An 18,704-nucleotide genomic window follows, 5' to 3' on the forward strand; every position below is an offset into this window, starting at 1 on the left:
AGGGTAAGGATCATGGTTGGAGGGCTTTATTTTCTAAAGATGCCCACAAGGACATATCCTGTTACCCACACTCCTCTGACAACACGATTCTGATATGCTGCCCACCAAGTTAGATCTGTCCTTGAGCTCTTTCCTCTCCTGAACCTGGCAGATGAGGGAGCTTTGTGACTGCTCCAAACAACAGAATATGAGGGAACTGACACAATGTCGGAAAAGCTTGGCATACAGTACTCCAAGAGAAAACAGACGTGTAGTGAGTTGCCTTTTTAACTGGGGCCACTGCTCAAAAAAACAGCTCTTCCAGGGGCTGGAGTGATAGCACAGAGAGTAGGGCATTTGCCTTGCACACGGCCGACCCGGGTTCGATTCCCAGCATCCCATATGGTCCCCTGAGCACCGCCGGAGTGATTCCTGACTGCAGAGCCTGGAGTAACCCCTGAGCATCACTGGGTGTGACCCAAAAAGCAAAATAACAAACAAACAAACAAAACCACAGCTCTTCCAATAGTATGGAAGCAGGGTGAACCTGTTTGGATTGAGCAGTGGCCCTTTCAAAACAGAGAAACTCAAAGCCTTACAGGTTTGGTGACAGAACAGCTTGACTTAGGACATATAGTTCCTAGCTCCAGTCCCTGAAGTTTACCCGTGTTTGTTATTAAGAGAAAGACTGGCAAATGGAGAATGTTAACAGACCTCAGGAAAGTTAATGAATGCATGGAACCAATGGGCCCTTTACAACTGGCACTGCCCAATTTGGCTATGATTCCAAAACAGTGGAACATTATTATAATTGACTTAAAAGATTGTTTTTATACCATCCCTTTACGGGAAGAAGATAGAGAAAATTTTGCTTTTACTGTGGATTCCTTGAATAATGAACTTCCCAATAAAATATATCAGTGGACTGTCCTGCAGCAAGGGATGATGAACAGTCCTACAATATGCTAATACTTTGTTAATCAACCATTGGGTGTAATATCACTGTATCACTGTCACTGTCATTCCGTTGTTCATCGATTTACTTGAGTGGGCACCAGTAACAATTCATCCCAGCCCTGAGGTTTTAGCAACCTCTCCTTACTCGTCTTTCCAAATGATTGGAGGCTCTTTCAGGGTCAGGGGAATGAGACCTGTTATTGTTACTATTTTTGGCATATTGAATATGCCATGAGTAGCTTGCCGGACTCTGCCACATTGGATGTAATGAGGGCACAATATCCTGAAGTCAAAATCATTTGTTATATGGATGATATCTTGATCACTGCTGCACCTCAGAACAATTTGCAGAAAGTTTGTGAAGATGTGATTCATGAATTAGAATCTTGTGGTCTAGAAATTGCAGGGCATAAAATTCAGCTTCAGTTTCCTTGGGAATTTGGGGGATAAATAATATGGGAGAGTAAGATGACACCACAGAAAGTCCAAATTTGGAGAGATAATTTGAAAACTTTAAATGACTTTCAAGAATTACTAGGAAATATAAACTGGCTATGGCCTTCTCTGGGCATTCTAACTCATGCCCTGCAAAATCTGTTTCCTACTCTGGAAAGTGACACGTCTCTAAAAAGCCTGAGACAGCTTAACCCCGAAGCTGAACGTGAATTAGACCTGATTGAGGAAATCGTTAGCAAAACTCAACTAGATAGGATAGATTCTTCGGAAGCTTTAAGTTTGATAGTGTTGCATACTTCACATTCTCCCCCTGGAATACTGATACAAGGCAATAATATTGTGGAATGGAGTTTTTTGCCTATCAAGTCTACAAAATTGTTCACTTATATATCTAAAACATCTCAGATAATTCTCAAAGGAAGAAAAAGAACTAGGCATAAATGGGAATGACTCTATTGAAATTGTCTACCATTAACCAACGAACAAATCAAAGCGTTGTGGGAATTTGATGAGGACTGGCAAATTGCTTGCACAAATTATTTAGGTAAAATCCATAACAGGTTTCCAAAACAAGAAGATGTTTCAATTTCTTTCTTAAGTCCACCAATTGGATCTGGCCTAGCATTATAAGAACTGAACCTATTGAATCAGCAGTTACATTTTTTTACAGATACTACCAAGGAAGGAAAGGCTGCTTAAACTGATATGCAAAATAATAAAGTTTTACAAACTCCATATAATTCAGTTCAAAAGAATGAACTGTTTGCAATTATTTCCCTTCTACAAGATTACTCAGAGCCAGTTAATATCGTGACAGGTTTAGTAATATGTGCTGAAGATTCTCACACTTTACATCATCAAAATGCCACTGCCTTAAAAAGACAATATACAAATGTACCTCATGGTGTTTCGCTAATAAAATAAACAAACACTGTCCTCCCATTGTTCATTGATTTGCTCGAGCGGGTCCAGTAATGTCTCCATTTTTTTTTGAGACTTGTTGTTACTGTGTTTGGCATATTGAATACATCACGGGTAGCTTGCCAGGCTCTGCTCGAGGGGGCCCAGTAACGTCTCCATTGTGAGACTTGTTGTTACTGTGTTCGGCATATCAAATACATCCGGGGGAGCTTGTCAGGCTTTGCCATGTGGGCGAGATACTCTCAGTAGCTGGCAGGGCTCTCCAAGAGGGGTGGAGGAATTGAACCCGGCTCGCCTGGGCTAGCTGCATGCAAGGCAAATGCCCTACCACTGTGCTATAGCTCCATAAATAAATAATAAAGATGTAGATTTAAGCAAAATAAATAAATAAATAAATAAATAAAAAGACAATATACTCTTACCTGGAAACAAGCTAGAGCCACCTTTAGGCAATGTACTACTTGTCAAGCAATTAATACAGCTCATATGCCTCTGGGGACTAATCCTTGAGGCATGATGCCTGTTGAAATCTGGCAAATGGATGTAACTATTGTTCCTATTGAACAAAAGTATGTTCATCAATCTACAGACACTTATTCTCATTTCCTATGGTCTACTTCGAGAAAGCAGGAGCAGGAATTACCCATTTACTAGAGGCCTTTGCAGTCATGGGTGTCCCTAAAACCATCAACACTAATAACACACCCATCTACTCTTCTGCCAAAATGCGTGCCTTTTTTTCTGCCTATAATGTCACGCATATTACTGGTATTCCTTACAATAGTACAGGACAAGCGATAATCGAGAGAGCTAATCGCTCCCTGAAAGAGATGTTGCTTAAACAAAAAGGGGGAGTATCTATGGATACTCTAAAACAACAGATTTCTCGAGCCTTATTTACTTTAATTTTTTTAAATAATGTCAAGAACAAGGTCATACCAGTAGAAAAACATGGGGAAAATCACTCATGTCAAAAGAATTTACTTTCCCCAATTGCAAAAAGCACCGAAAAACCCAGACACACAAAAAGAAAGGTCCTGTATAAAGACATGACTTCTGGTGAATGGATACTGGGAATAGCGGAAAGGTGGGGGCGAGGTTTCTCTTTTATCTCCACAAAGAACACTTCTGGTGCCCTACAAAAAAAAGCTTAAACTTCTCCATGAATTCCAACAAGAGAAGACAAATGAGACAGCTGCAAAAAGGGATGAAGAAACTCCGGATTAATCATCAGGACCTGGACCAAAACAAATCTCCCCGACACGGACGCTTTCCGACTACACAGCAAGCAACAACACTGATCTGGGGAAACATCAAAGCCCTGACCAGCCGTGCTGAGGAGGTTTTACACACACCAACACACAGAAAACCCCCGAGGCTCTCTTCCTAGCCTTCATATCTCTCCTGACATTGCAGGTAAATGCCTCCCCCCAAAGTCTAACATACTGGGCTTACATTCCAAACCCCTTTTACTGAGGGGCGTCTCCTGGTAGGACAAAGTAATACCTGTTTATAATAATGAAATCTCTTGGCTGCCTGGCCTGCATGATAATTGTGGGCTGCTCAAGCCTGAGGAAGAAGGGACCATTTTTCCTGAATATGAGACAGGGGTTGAAGGAACATCTATCTGCATTGGAGCAGGGAACCATTGCCTACAATTGGTCAAACAATCCTGGCCGATATCATATTTTTCAAATGATGAGCCTAAACAACATAGTCTATCAAGGCTAACAACTGGGAGCTTTAGAACCTTTGGATCAACTTGCACATCCAGCCCAGCCATACCTCTGTGTAAAGCAGAGATTACAAATGACTTGCACCATTGGGTTTCCTGGAAAAACTGTAGGGGATCGCATGCATATCTGTATATTTATGATCCCATTAAAGTTATAGATTGGAGCCCTAAAAGTTATGTTTTTCAGATGAATGAGAAAAGAATTTAAAAAGGGCGTGATTTGGGGCTGGAGAGAGAGCACAGCGGGTAGGGCGTTTGCCTTGCACTCGGCCAACCCAGGTTCGATTCCCAGCATTCCATATGGTCGCCTGAGCACCACCAGGAGTAACTCCTGAGTGCAGAGCCAGGAGTAACCCCTGTGCATCGCCAGGTGTGACCCAAAAAGCAAAAAAAAACAAAAGGCGTGATTTGGTGATACAAGAATAACCGATATGTGGAAGGAGGGTCACGACTCCCTTTATTGGGCAGATGAGGGATTTGCCATCCCCCCAGAACCCTCCCAGCCAGGTTTTGCAAAACAAATTCATCTTCGGAAAATTGGCTCAGCTCTACCTGAACTCATCTCTTGGCAGGGTGGCCAAAGTAAGAATAGTACTATGGATGTGATATATTTTGACAAGGACTCAACCTGCCCTGTCTTAGCTTGTGTACCTCTTCCTTCTGTGATCTTGAAAGGGAAAATTAATTGGGATAGGCATGAAGGAGTTATTTCTTGCAGAAATTGTTCTATGAATACTTGTATTAATCCTTCTATGAAACTCCTAGAAGGAGAGAGTTTATATTTTCTCAGAGCCCGAGTAGGTGTCTGGATGCCAGTGACTCTTCCTCAACCATGGGAAGAGAACCCAACAATGGGAGCACTTCACCAGCTTGTCCATCTCTCCCGACGGACTAAGAGATTCCTGGGTCTGCTCATCACTGCTATTATAGGGATCATCACAGTGACGGCAATGGCAACGGAGGGCAGTGTGGCCCTGTACACAGACAGTCGAATTCATTCAAAAGTGGCATGAGAATTTTGAAAAATTATGGACTGCTCAAAGACATATTGACTCTGAACTGCAGGCTGAATTAGCTGATGTTACACAAACTGTTATTTTGCTTGGAGACCAGTTAGCTAGTCTCCGCCGATAAATGTCTCTGAAATATGATTGGAATACTACTTCGTTTTGTATAACCCCTGTACCATATAATGAAACTGAGTTTCCTTGGGATAAGGTTAAGAAACATCTTTTAACACATAAAAATATTACAGCTAAGATTCTGGACTTGCAAAGTAAAATACACGGTACCTTTAAAGACCATCTTCCTAACTTGGGACCTCCAAAAATATAGCAAGGAATTTCTCATGGTCTAAGCTCCCTCAACCCTGTATCTAGCATCAAGAAATTGATGGGGGAATCTGTAGGAATGGGTGTTCTGCTACTTGTATTGACCATTATGTGTTTGATGTTTTATTGGGAGTTTAAGCAGTACAAAACTAGAAGCCAGCGTAAAGAGGGGGCCCAATTTGCTATGACGGCTAAAATTTGCCCTAAACAAAAAAGGGGAAGATGTTGGTGCTAAGCCAGGACATTAGGATGAGCCTCTGCACACTGCCCTGCAAGCAGGAAGCAGAACCGAGGCCCCACTTCTCACTAAGTGGGCCACCTAAAAACTTGTGAGTCCGATGACCTGGAGAAGTACAGCATGCTCTCCTACGCCCGCCTAGTCATACATTATCTTGGCAGTACAAGGCAGCAACTTCCCCCTCTTATACATCCTTAATCTGGATTGACCTTCAAGTATCAGTATGAGCCTTCTCTTTGCCCTGTGTGTAACCAACCACAAGAATGTGTCCAGTTCTATATCTTCCTCTAATGCTTTTAATCATAACAACATAGCTTTGACAAGACAATGAATATCCCGATATTCCTTTGATGAATGCTTATACTATAACTGTTTGTACTCTCGTTAGTCTTTCTCTGTGATGAAATCATTAGGCTATAACAGATAAAAAATAGAATAAAAGGAGGCCTTTGGCAGTCGGTAGAGACAGATTGAGCCTTGGCCCTCTGCATTCTTTCCATTCCTCTCATGTGTCTTGTCTCCATGCCTCCGACCAATTGATCAATCACTTCATGCAACACACAAAGTCACTTCTGATGTGGAAGTTCAAAATGCCATGAACTTCTACTGGGTTTTGTTAGGTGCTAGCTCTGAGGGACGTCAGCTACACCAGAGTTCTTCCACTTATTTACACTTGTGGGCTGGCCCTGTTCTGCCAATCAGTCCACAATCAAAATTGTAAAGTTGTAATGAGGGTGGCAGACCAGTGGTTTTCTGCCTTCTAGCACCTGTGGACTAGCACTTGTCAGCGGGTCTATGGTTGAAGAACACTGAGCGACACAGGCTAGCCTGCAGCAGCTCACAAGGAGAGCTCTGAGACCAAACGGAGAAAGAGGGTGGCCCGGCCGGGGGGGCGGGGGGGAGGCTGCTCCAGCCTTCATCAACTCCATCGTACTCCAGCCACCATCTCACAAGTGTATCCTGCATTTCTGACCACAGAAACTGAAAGCCACAAGGAGAGCTGGTGCTGCTGTGGAAGACAGCAGAGTGGGTTGCTGCAGAGCACCGAGTAACTGGGATGCGAGTTCTTTCTTCAGCATGTAGAGCTGTGTTACAGTATTTTCGCTGTATCTTCTGCTCTGACAGCACCTCCTATATAAAGATGACGTCTAATTATTCCTATTTATGCAGATGACGGGGCTGGAGTGATAGCACAGCGGTAGGGTGTTTGCCTTGCACATAGCCAATATGGCCAACCCGAGTTCGATTTCTCTGCCCCTCTCGGAGAGCCCAGCAAGCCACCGAGAGTATCTCGCCCGCACGGCAGAGCCTGGCAAGCTCCCCGTGATGGATTCGATATGGCAAACACAGTAACAAGGGTCACAATGGAGACATTACTGGGCCCGCTCGAGCAAATCGATGAACAACGGGAGGACCGTGACCGTGACCGTGATACAGATGACGTTGTTTAGGCTTAGTCATGGACTTATCAATTTCTTTGCAGATGTTCCCTCCAAAGTAATTCTCCTTTTCTGAGAGGCAATTCTTTAGAATTTCTTTCAGAGAAGGCCCTGGATGTTAAGTCATCTCTATGACCATATTTCTGAAACTGTTTTGGATTCTGAAAACAATTTCTCATCCGCTTACTGGAAATTTCTGTATCAATAACTTCTTCCTGGCACTTTGAAGATACTTTGCCGCTGCTTTTGACTCCGACTCATACTGCTGAGAACTGCCTGCTTTTGTTCTGCCCTCCTTTCTAGCACCCTTTCTCTCAGGCAGCTTTTAAAAGTTTCGATTTTACTAAAATGGCCTAGATTTATACTTTACAAAAATTTCATTGATCGCGTTTGACATTGTTTATAGTTCCTGTACTTATGACTCCATTAATCTTTTTAACATTAATATTTTTCCTCTGACCAGGGTTCCAGACCCTGCCACCACTATCCCACGAGCCTTTCTCACTTTTCCCACCTTCTCCTTTCTCTGTACTGTTGAACATGTCTCATAGGATACTGTTTCTATTGGGGATTATCTAATCCCTTTGTTTCTTTACATGCCACATGTAAGATCACCTGGTATTTATCTTTTACTTTCTGATTCGCAACACTCCAATTCCATTCCCGTTGCAGCAAAATGCAAAATTTTATCTTTCTTCATAAATGAACAGTATTCCATTACACACATCATTAAGAAATCCACTCACCTGAGTTGGGCACCTGAGCTATTTCTAGATCCTGGCTACTGTGATGAACAGAGGTGTACAGGTGTCTCTTTAGATTAATGTTTTTGTACCCTTGGGGTAGATACCCAGGAGTGGAGCACAGGATCAGAAGGAAATTTCAGCAGTGTCTAAGTTGTTTTCCCCAGAAGCAGAGCCAGATCACAGAACCACCAGTGGTGAGGGAGAGTTCCCTTTCCACCACAACCCCACCAGCACTTAGCATTTCCGGTCTTTGACATACTGACTTTACTCGCTGGTGTGAGGTGATTTCCCATCATTTTGATCTGCATTTCCTTGATAATCAATTATGATAAACATATTTTTGTATGTTACATATTTTCTGCACATGCCTGTTGGCATGTGTATGTCTTCTCTGAGAAAATGTCTGTTAACATCCCCTCTCCATTTTTATTATGGCTGTTTTGTTGAGCCTTCAGACTACTTTACATCTCTTGGATATTAGTCCTTTATCTGATGTATTGTGTACGAATATTTTCTCCCAATCAGTTAGCTATCTTTTTATTTTAGGTCTCATTTCTTTCACAGTGAAGAAGTTTTATAGTTGGATGTAGTCTTCATTGTTCCTGCTTTTGTTTTCTCTGCCAATGAGGTTGTATCACTGAAGATTCATTCCTCTGAGGCCAAGATCTTGGAGGATCTTGCTTATGTGTTCTTCAATATACTTATGGTGGCAGATTTTATATTAACCTTTTATTATTTGTGGGGGTGAGTGATGGATTGGAGACATACCTGCCAGTGCTCAGGACTTACTCCTGGCTTTGTACTCAGGGATCACTCCCAGCAATGATCAGGGGACCATATCTGATATCAGAGATGAAACTTGGGTTGGCTGCATACAGGGCAAGAGCTTTACCCCCTTACTATACAGCCCTTTCTGCCAGTCTTCTGGGAAAGAGATTACCCTGGCTCTGCCTGGTATTGAGGAATTGCAAAATAAACAGCAGCCAAGCAGCAGGCTTGGGTTTTAAGAGAAAAGAGAAAAGAGACCTGATATGACCTGCTCGCTCATTCCTACATCTCGACCTCCATGTGTCACACGGAGACACACATTCAGATTTTCCTGCTGATCTGGGGGCTGCAAACATAATTATTTCAAAATTTTGACCCTGAACAATCACTTGTTCAATTATATATTGAACTCTTGTTAAGGGCAAGTGGGCAACTGAGTTCAAAGCTACTGAAAAACTGAAAACTAAAATGTCAGAACTCTCATCATGCTACTCTTACAAACCATGCTCCTGTAAAATCCATCCAGGGTCAGTGAATTTTTAAACTTTTTACCAGTGTTAAAGCCATGATACAACCTCATTGGCAGAGAAAACAAAAGCAGGAACAATGAAGACTACATCCAACTAAAAAGCTTCTTCACTGTGAAAGAAATGAGACCTAAAATAAAAAGATAGATAACTGATTGGGAGAAAATATTTGTACACAATACATCTCCCTGCCCTGAGCAGAGCCCCGGCAGCTGAAGACCTCCGGTTCCAGTCACAACCATGCTTAAGACCACTCTCCACATGTTCGGACGAGCCTCACATATGAAGGAACTGGCAGAGGAACCCAGGTGTGCAGGACCCAGAGCTTAGATCTCCAAGCCTGCTCGGATCGGGACTGGGCCTCCTCCACCCAGATCCCCCATCTTCCAGTATGTAAGCGTTACACCCACCAAATGCCCCCAGTGCCGTGTAATCCCATCAATGGCCAAGACCCAGAGACTATAAAACCCAGCTCCCGGAAGCGCACGGCCGCATTTGCAGCCGTGTGACATCTTATTATCTAGTCCTTACTCTGGAGAACCTGGCAGGCTACTGAAAGTATCCTGCCCGCACAGCAGAGTCTGGCAAACTCCCCGTGGGTATATGCAATATGACAAAAACGAGTAACAGTGATGGGTCTCATTCTCCTGACCCTGAAAGAGCCTCGGATGTGGCACTTTCTAAAATCTCAGGGCTAGGACAAAGGAGACATTACTGGTGCCTGCTCAAGGAAATCGATGAACAACAGGATGACAGTGATACAGACAGAGAAAGCCATGGTAATTCTAGCTTTAAAAAAATTCCTGAATGGAGCCAGGGAGCTGGCTCAAAGGGCGGGGCTCATGTTTTGTATGCAGGAGGGCCAGATCTGACCGCCAGAGGCACACATTTCCCAAGCACTATGGGAGTGGCCCCTGAGCACTGTCAAGTCTGCCTTCCAGATTTAAAGAAATCAGTCAGTAATGTTTAAAAACTACAAGTACACACATACACCCACATCCATGGAATTTAAAGGAGGCACAGCCATGTTCATGTGCCTCTAGGGCCAGTCTCAGCGATTCTCAGGAAACTAAGCTAGCAATTCATTGTGAGGGCTGGAAGATGCAGTGCCACTTGGGTCCTGAGGTGGCACAGATTACCAGCATCTGCCAGAGGTGCTTCGGGGCCTCTGGAATCACACCTGGAAGTATCTGTGGTATCCCTAAACCCCCTCCACAGAGCCCAAAACCACAGGCATGTCTGTTGACTGGGAGTAACTTCACAGTTTGAAACATGTCTCATTCAACTCTACCCCAGAGTTGATTCAAAAATTAATTTTTGAATGAGCACTTCTGTAAACTTGTTTCCTGTAAAACTCATGTTTCTCTCTTCCTTTACCATAAATTTCCAAATTCCCAACTTCTTCACATACCATAAAACTCGTTTACTCAAAACTCTTCTAACAGTCTAAATGATTACCTCACTTGCAAATCTTATTTTCATAATCTTCACTTTTCCACTTTACAGAAGAAAAACATGCCCCCTGTTATCCCAGCTGATACAACAATGCACTGTCTCAGAGTAAAAAAACTGTCCCAGAGTGTAAAAACCACAAAGCCATCAAAAAAAAATTTCAAGATATAGATTCTGAGGAATAAAATAGATCTTTATAAGAAACAGAAACATGCTGAATCCTATCTTATCCAAGGGACAAACTTTTGGCAACTCCTCTCTGTTATTTATACAGAACAATTAGAATTCAGAAGTGAGATCATAATTTGGGGTCATGTTTTAGCATTTACTTGAATTAGAAGGTAGTCAGCCTTTTTCTGACAAGTCAATTCAATGAATTAATCTGACAATAAGAATTGTATATTATGAGGGCATGTAAATGATACTTCTAATATTCTGACAATAAAAGGTAAAAGGTAAAGGCCCTCCCGTTGATCGTCGATTTGCTCGAGCGGGCCCAGTAACATCTCCATTGGAGACTTTGTTGTTACTGTGTCTGGCATATCGAATACTCTCGGTAGCTTGCCGGGCTCTCCGAGAGGGGCGGAGGAATCAAACTCGGGTCGGCCATGTTGGCCGCTTGTAAGGCGAACGCCCTACCCGCTGTGCTATCGCTCCAGCCCATTCTGACAATATATTTAAAATATATGTTCTCTCTGGGTTTTATAAATTATAAAACCCAGCTCCCAGAAGAGAACAGCACAGAATCTTCTGCCCCTGCGCCCGGCTGTCCTCACCAGGGCCTTTTGGAGGGGGGCGGGTTGAGTCTCCCTCCTCCCCCTCCCCAGCAGAGCCCGGCAGTCGAAGATCTCCAGAACCAGCCACAACTATGCTGAGACCACTTTCCACACGCATGAAGGTACCAGCATGCGGGTCCTGGGCTGAGATCTCCAAGCTTGCTCGGATCGGGGCTGAGCATCCTCCACCCAGATCCTCCATCTTCCAGTAGGTAGGGGTCACACCCACCATCTGACCCCCAGCGCTGTGTAATCCCATCAACAGCCAAGACCCAGAGACTATAAAACCCAGCTTTTGGAAGCTTCCGACATCTTTATTATCTCATTCTTACTTTGGACAACCTGGCAGGCTACCGAATGTAACCTGCCTATACTGCAGAGTCTGGCAAACTCCCCGTGGCGTACCCAATATGCCAAACACCAGTAACAATGATGGGTCCCATTCTCCTAACCCTGAAAGAGCCTTGAATATGGCACTTTTTAAAATCTCAGGACTAGGGCGAAGGAGACATTACTGGTGCTGGCTCGGGGCAATCGACGAACAACAGGATGATCGTGATCGTGATATGTTCCCTCTAAAATGAACTGAATGTATATACCACAAAACAGCTTAACAATACTTCCAAATTAGAAAACTTTGAAATTATCAAAGAATCAATAACAGATTTCAAAGGGCATCTGAACAAATATGCTAGAAGCAGAATGCTGATAAAGGGCAACTAACCCATAGAATAAGTCCAGCAACAAAAGGAAGAAGACAACCGCCATCAATATGAAGATCCAGATTCTCCTGCTACGTTAGAACCACCTGTCCTCTCCAATCCCATGAAAATGCCGCCAAAAGACAATTGTGACTTGACAGCAAAGCCCTAGACAGCTTTTAAAAACCTTGTGTCCTGGGCACCCTAATTCATCTTGTTCTGGATTCTGTCAAAAAGAATACACTTCCTACCCACTCAACAAGGTGAGTTAAGAGGGCAGCTCTCACATTAAGTGTTCTTATCCTCAAAGTCAGGGAGAAGGAAACTTCTGGAGGTGATGAATATGTTTACTACCTTAATTGTGGTGCCAGTTATCACAAATAGTGACTCGAGCCCAAACTCATCAGAAACTTGTATGCTTTAAACATGCGCAGGCTTTGTATTTTTAGTGACATCCTATATATCCCCATAAGTGTGCTTAAACAAATGCACTCTTCTTAGAAAGAATCCCTAGACCAAAATGGAAAACAAACGTGATTGGGGGCTTCCACATGTCAACAAGCCATTCTCAGGGACCAGGTACTCGCCCCACCCCCCAAGATCACCCTACACCCGAGGGAATCTGACCAACCAGCTATACATCAGAGGTTGCGACAACTCGACCTCAGGTTAACCTGCTAAACCAGCTCACAGAACTCAGAAAATCCATTTATTCACTAGATCAGCACTTTATTAAAGGATGTAACTCAGGAACAGCCAGACAGAGATGTATGGGGCAGGGTCTGGGGAGATGACACAGACCTTCCACGCCCTCTCTGGGAGACTCTGCCCAGTTCTTTGTTTGCCAACTTGGAAACTCCCACCCTCATCCCAATAACTTGCCATCTGCAAGTGAACTTGATTTCCATTTTATCTCTTTTCCAGTGAAGGCCTAGGGGTAGAACTTCCAACCTTCCGAGAGAGAGAGAGAGAGAGAGAGAGAGAGAGAGAGAGAGAGAGAGAGAGAAAATTCTGACTTTGGAATCAAATGTTGTTTCTATAAGAAATCAGCTTTAGGTGCTTCCAAAGTCACCTCATTCACATCACAAACGACACCTTTATTATTCTCAACACTGAGAAAATTCTAAGGATTTAGGGAACTGTGATCATTTACTATGAATAAAGACCAAATATGCCTATGTTTTCCCTTAGAAATCACAGTATCAGCTGGGACTGGAGCAATAATATAGTGGGTTGGGTGCTTGCCTTGCATGTGGCTGACCTGAGTTCAATCCCCAGCATACCAAAGGGTCCCCAGGCACTGCCACAAGTAATGTAATCCCTAAGAACAAAGCCAAAAGTACGCCCCGAGCACAGTATGGTTTCCCCCAAAACAAACAAACAAATAAAAAATAACCGCAGTATCACAAGTCTAAATAATTTATCATAAGCAAGAGTATATCCATCTCCTTCTTACTATGAATTTCTTCTAAATACATCAAGAAATGTTACCTCCTCTAATCTTATTTTTGCTACCATAAATATGTTTCTCTCACATACAGACATATACTTTTTGCCTCTCATAAATATATTTATTTATTCAAACTTGTTTTATCTTGATACTGATACATTTTCTAAGAGAATTTTGTAGTGAAAACTCCTAGTGCCTTTAAATCTCAAAGAAATATTTTAATAAGAATCAAGACTTTGGAGAACATCTATGAGAATTCATGAAACTTATCATCTCTACTATACATCTTTGCTCAATAAATTTATTTTTCAGTCACACCAAAGTTCAAGACACTGCAAAAATCTTGGGTTTGCATGGTTTTGAAATGACGCTACAAGGAATGAATGAAGTTATCAAATAGAATAATCCATATAGAAAGAGTCTCTCCCATTTTAAAAAATAATTTCTAAACTGTAAAATATGAATATGTACCTATTGCTCCAGCCCATGCATATGTATGATATGTGTAATTATCTTAAATAACTTTTTTCATTAAAAATTCATTTATGGAATTGTTCTATTACTTGTTAATCCATGCTCTGTTTTGTGTTTGTTTGTTTGGGGTCACACCCAGTGGTGATCAGGACTTACTCCTGGCTCTGTGTTCAGGGGTCACTCCTGGCAGAGCTAGTGGAACTATATAGGGTGCCAGAGATCAAACTGGGTCAGCAGCATGCAGGGCAAGTGCCCTATCCTCTGTACTATTGCTCTGGTCCTCTAAAGCATTTAAACCTTAACATTTATAAAAGTGCCGTGTAATCCCATCAACGGCCAAGACCCAGAGACTATAAAACCCAGCTTCCGGAAGCACGCGGCCACATTTGCAGCCGTGCGAGATCTTATTATCTAGTTCTTACTTATTATCTAGTTAAACCGAAAGTATCCTGCCCACAGCTGAGTCTGGCAAACTCCCCATGGCGTATTCAATATGCCAAAACCCAGTAACAATGATGGGTCTCATTCTCCTCACCCTGAAAGAGTCTCAAATGTGGCACTTTCTATAATCTCAGGGCTAGGACGAAGGAGATGTTACTGGTGTCTGCTCGAGGAAACTGATGAACAACAGGATGACAATGATACAGTGATTTATAAAAGTATTTGGAATATAGAAATAAAAAAATTTTATTGCGTTGGGTAAAGGGAAACAATCATATTAATGAGACACAAGCTCTAAATAGTAGCTGCACAGGGGAGTGTAAAGACGGTGGCAGGCTTCTCTTCCCACAGAGACCGAGTCCCTGTCTACAACGTACAATCCATGGAGAAACAGCTGAGAGCTCGGTGGACGGCTTTATCAACTAGAGACTCACACCCCAGAATGTCCCACAGCAGCTGCCAAGATTTCTAGAACTGATACTAGAGCAAGAATTTTCCATCTGTTTTCTCAACTGATTGAATGCAATGAAACATCTTATAATATCATATGACTGTCTATTTCTGTGCATTCTGGCGATGCTTCATTTTCATGTGCATACATATATGTATATACATATATATGCTGATTATCAGTGAATCATTGCATTCTGGGAATGCCATTATTTTCATATCCATATACATAAACACATATACATATATGTGCATGTATGTATGCAGTGGATCATTCTATTCTTTTTTTCTTACCTATTAACAAAACTGATATTCATTCCATTCACCTATCAATGCCAATCAATGAGTTGTGAGTGAAACCAATAAATCTGCAAGTAGTATTAATGAGTAAGCAGGACACTGTGCTGCTTTCGTGAGCAAAACAATGGGTCCTTGTGTTTTCTCTCCTCTCTCTACAGAAAATAAACAGAATTCCAGAGCAAGCCGGAAATAGTGTTTGGATCTCCATAATTGTATTCATTTATTTAAAATTCCCTCCATCATACTTCCTGGCTGTACAGATGACTTTGTTTCCCAAATGGAACTGTGCTCACTGTCTTTAAGACACTAAATATTACAAAGTGTTTTCTCTTTCACTCTTCCCAAACTTAAGTGATAAAGTGATAAACCCTTACCTTTGTCGAATTATGCTGGGGTTAGCCGTCACTAAGTGACTTTTGGATCCAACATCTTTGGTGTATTCACTTGACAAGGGCGGGAGATTGCATCTAAAAAAAAAAAAGAACAAGAACAAACATTTTAGAGTGGCTTACCTAGGTATTAAATTGAAGCAGGCATGATGGATTGGAAGTTTACTAAGTCTAGCTCAGTTCATAAGTAACTTCTTATTACCTCTCCCCGGGGTTTAATAGACATTCGCTGACTAACTTTCAGCAATTTCAAAATGCTATCATAAAAATTTGTTTTGGAAGAAATATAAAGACAGCCAGAAAGGTAAACGAGCTACAAAAGAAAAGAAATAAAACTAAAATGAATTCATCCCATTCAAAATATTTGTTGAAGTGATGGGACCAGCAGAAATTAGAACTCAAGAGTGTGGTTTCTAAAAACAGTGACAACCAGGGACCCCAAGATGTCCTAAGGGGCCACAGATGAAAAGAACATAGATGGAGGGCACGTCACAAGAGCAGGGGGCCAAGCAGTAGGACAGGGCGAACTCAGGAAGGAAATTAGGTCAAAAGAGGTTGAGAAGCATTGGCCTAGAGGACAAAGGATCCACCATGTTTTCTGCATATCCACATACCCCAAACCACAGAGAGAATTAAATTTGCTCTTTTTTACATTTTCCTTTCCCAAGTTCTAAGGACATATTCAGGGCAAATTCTCAGAGGAGAAATTAGGACAAGATCATAATATGAAAATGGAAACTCTACATTTTATTTGGCGTTTTCATTAATAATAATAAATGCACATTGAATTTTAATTATATGCTATTTACATTACATTATATTCTTGAACTTTTGAATTCTCTTATGCAGATGACCAACGTACGTGTTAACTACGGTGAAGGCATAATGACTGTCATGTAGAGAATTGCAATAATTATCCACCATCCCAGTTCAGCCAAGGAAAAGAGCACAGGTAATATTTCTCTGGGGACAGAAATGGCTACCCTTTCCTTCCTTCACACAATCACCCTCACTCTGGCTGTTTCCCTTGGCTACAATGTTTCCTAAGTCTTTATAAAGGAAAATATGGCCAATCCAAATCCTATGGCTTTCTGCCAGCAGACATTGGGCAAGTAAATTCATCAACCTGGCCTCAGTTTCCCCAGTAGGCAAAATAAGAGTTATGGCTTTTCTTCTCTAACGAGGTACTTGTATGATTAAAAGGAGAAATGCAAGAAAAATTCTCACCTTGATAACAGCACAAAAGTTCAAGAATATAATGTAATGTAAATAGCATATAATTACAATTCAACGTACATTTATTATTATTTATGAAAACTCCAAATAAAATCTAGAGTTTCCATTTTCATATTATGATCATGTCCTAATTTCTCCTCTGAGAGTATCTCTCTCTTCAGTCCTACCACTTCAGGGCATATCTAACTCTTTATTTTTCCAACAAGCAAAATGATCGTTTGCGGAGAAAGGTATCTTCCAGATAGCCAGGGCCTTGTGAGTTTCCCAGGTGAGTTTTTATGATTATCATAAATAATTTCTTCTTCATAAATTATTTTTAAATTTACTATCATAACAAGTCTCAATGGAGACGTTACTGGGCCCGCTAGAGCAAACTGATGAACGGGAGGACAGTGACAGTGACAGTGATTATCATATTAATTTTCCTAAAGCGACACTGTAGTAAAACGTGATGTAAGTTTCATATGTGCACCACTATATCTCTCAACTGTGAAATCTTCCTACAAATCTTCCCCAGGGCACAGACCTCTCCCTGCATCCACTCAGCTGATCAGCCGAGGCTCCCCAATGCGGTTTCACATGTACCCTATGACTCATATCAGACCGTTTCAGAGCATCCTGGGTAGAAACTCATCTCTGTTGATTTGGAATCTTCCTTTCACCTATACTCTGGTAATGAGCTACTGAAGCTTAATTGGTAAGCCAATGAGTGACTTAACCGTCTGCATTGAGACCAAACACAAGGGGGTAGGGTGGGAATCCCAGGCAGAGCAAGTTGTAAGCTTAACCTTGAGAGGCCTGCAGTGTGGGGAGGCACCGGATCTCATGTGGTTCTGAGGATCCTCTTGAGGAGGTGAGCTGAACCCCAAATACCACACTCGCCCAGAAGTGGCACTGACAGTCTTGTGATTTAACTGATCTTGGCAGAGATAAAGCTGGTGCACAGGAAAAGACCAAGGCTAAATACTGAACATTTGGCACCTAAAAGGCTTTGATCTTTTTTTTAACCTGAAAATTTTAGTTTATTCTTTTTTTTCCTCCTATTTTCTTTATTTCAACATAGTTTTTTTTCCCATTTATGTCCTTTTTTTTTATTAGTGAATCACCGTGAGGCACAGTTACAGACTAACAAACTTCCATGCTTGCATTTCAGTCATACAATGGTCGAGTATCCATCCCTCCACCAGTGCCCTTTTTCCAGCACCAATGGTCCCAGCATCCCTCTCACCATCCCCACCCATCCTCCCTCCCCCCACTCCGCCTCTGTGGTAGGGTAAAAGAGTTCTGATCTTGATCCATTGTAAAATGGAAATGAACCAAGCTATATTCAAACCTAAACTCTGATATTGTCAGTTGAGTAGACTCATCCTGTTTTCACCTTTATTCAATGAAATTAAGTTGGCTTTCATGGTTCAATACTTTGTTTACCATGTGGTTCATGGAGGGAAATTCATGGCTCTTAAATCATGGAGCCATTCATACTTAGAACCCAAAAGTAAGAGTTCAAGAAAAACAGGTGAATAATGACTGCCAAATAAAGGCTTACACCACTTCAGGGCTGGAATGATAGTCCAGTGGACAGGGCATTTGTCCTGCATGTAGCTGACCCGGGTTTAGTCCCAGGCATCATATATGAACACGCTGACTACTGCCAGGAGTGATCCCTGAGCTCAGAGCTAGAAGCCCTGAATACTGCTGGGTATAGCCATAAAACACTTGATCACACTTGATCACTTAACTTCCCGTTAATCATCGATTTGCTCGAGCGGGCGCCAATAATGTCTCCATTCGTCCCTGTCACATGCTAGTATAGCCCAATGGAATCTGTTTGTTCTAGGAACACGAAGAGCCTCAAATCGAGGTTCTTTTTTTGTTTGTTTTTGTGTGGCCATAAAACAAAACAAAACAAAAAAGAGATGTTACAGGTATTTTTCAATG

General features: G+C 42.0%; 1 protein-coding gene across 1 annotated transcript in view; it reads right to left on the reverse strand.

Annotated features, from left to right (window-relative positions):
* The window catches only part of ST8SIA1 (ST8 alpha-N-acetyl-neuraminide alpha-2,8-sialyltransferase 1), a 174,306-nt gene that overhangs the window by 56,583 nt on the left and 99,019 nt on the right, over window positions 1-18,704 (reverse strand). The window contains exon 4 of the mRNA XM_056134579.1: window positions 15,516-15,608. Coding sequence (XP_055990554.1) covers window positions 15,516-15,608 — 93 coding nt within the window. The remainder of the gene's footprint in view (window positions 1-15,515; window positions 15,609-18,704) is intronic.

The sequence above is a fragment of the Sorex fumeus genome, unplaced genomic scaffold (assembly GCF_029834395.1).
Source record: "Sorex fumeus unplaced genomic scaffold, SorFum_2.1 ptg000100l, whole genome shotgun sequence".
In the NCBI taxonomy this organism is placed as follows: domain Eukaryota; kingdom Metazoa; phylum Chordata; class Mammalia; order Eulipotyphla; family Soricidae; genus Sorex; species Sorex fumeus.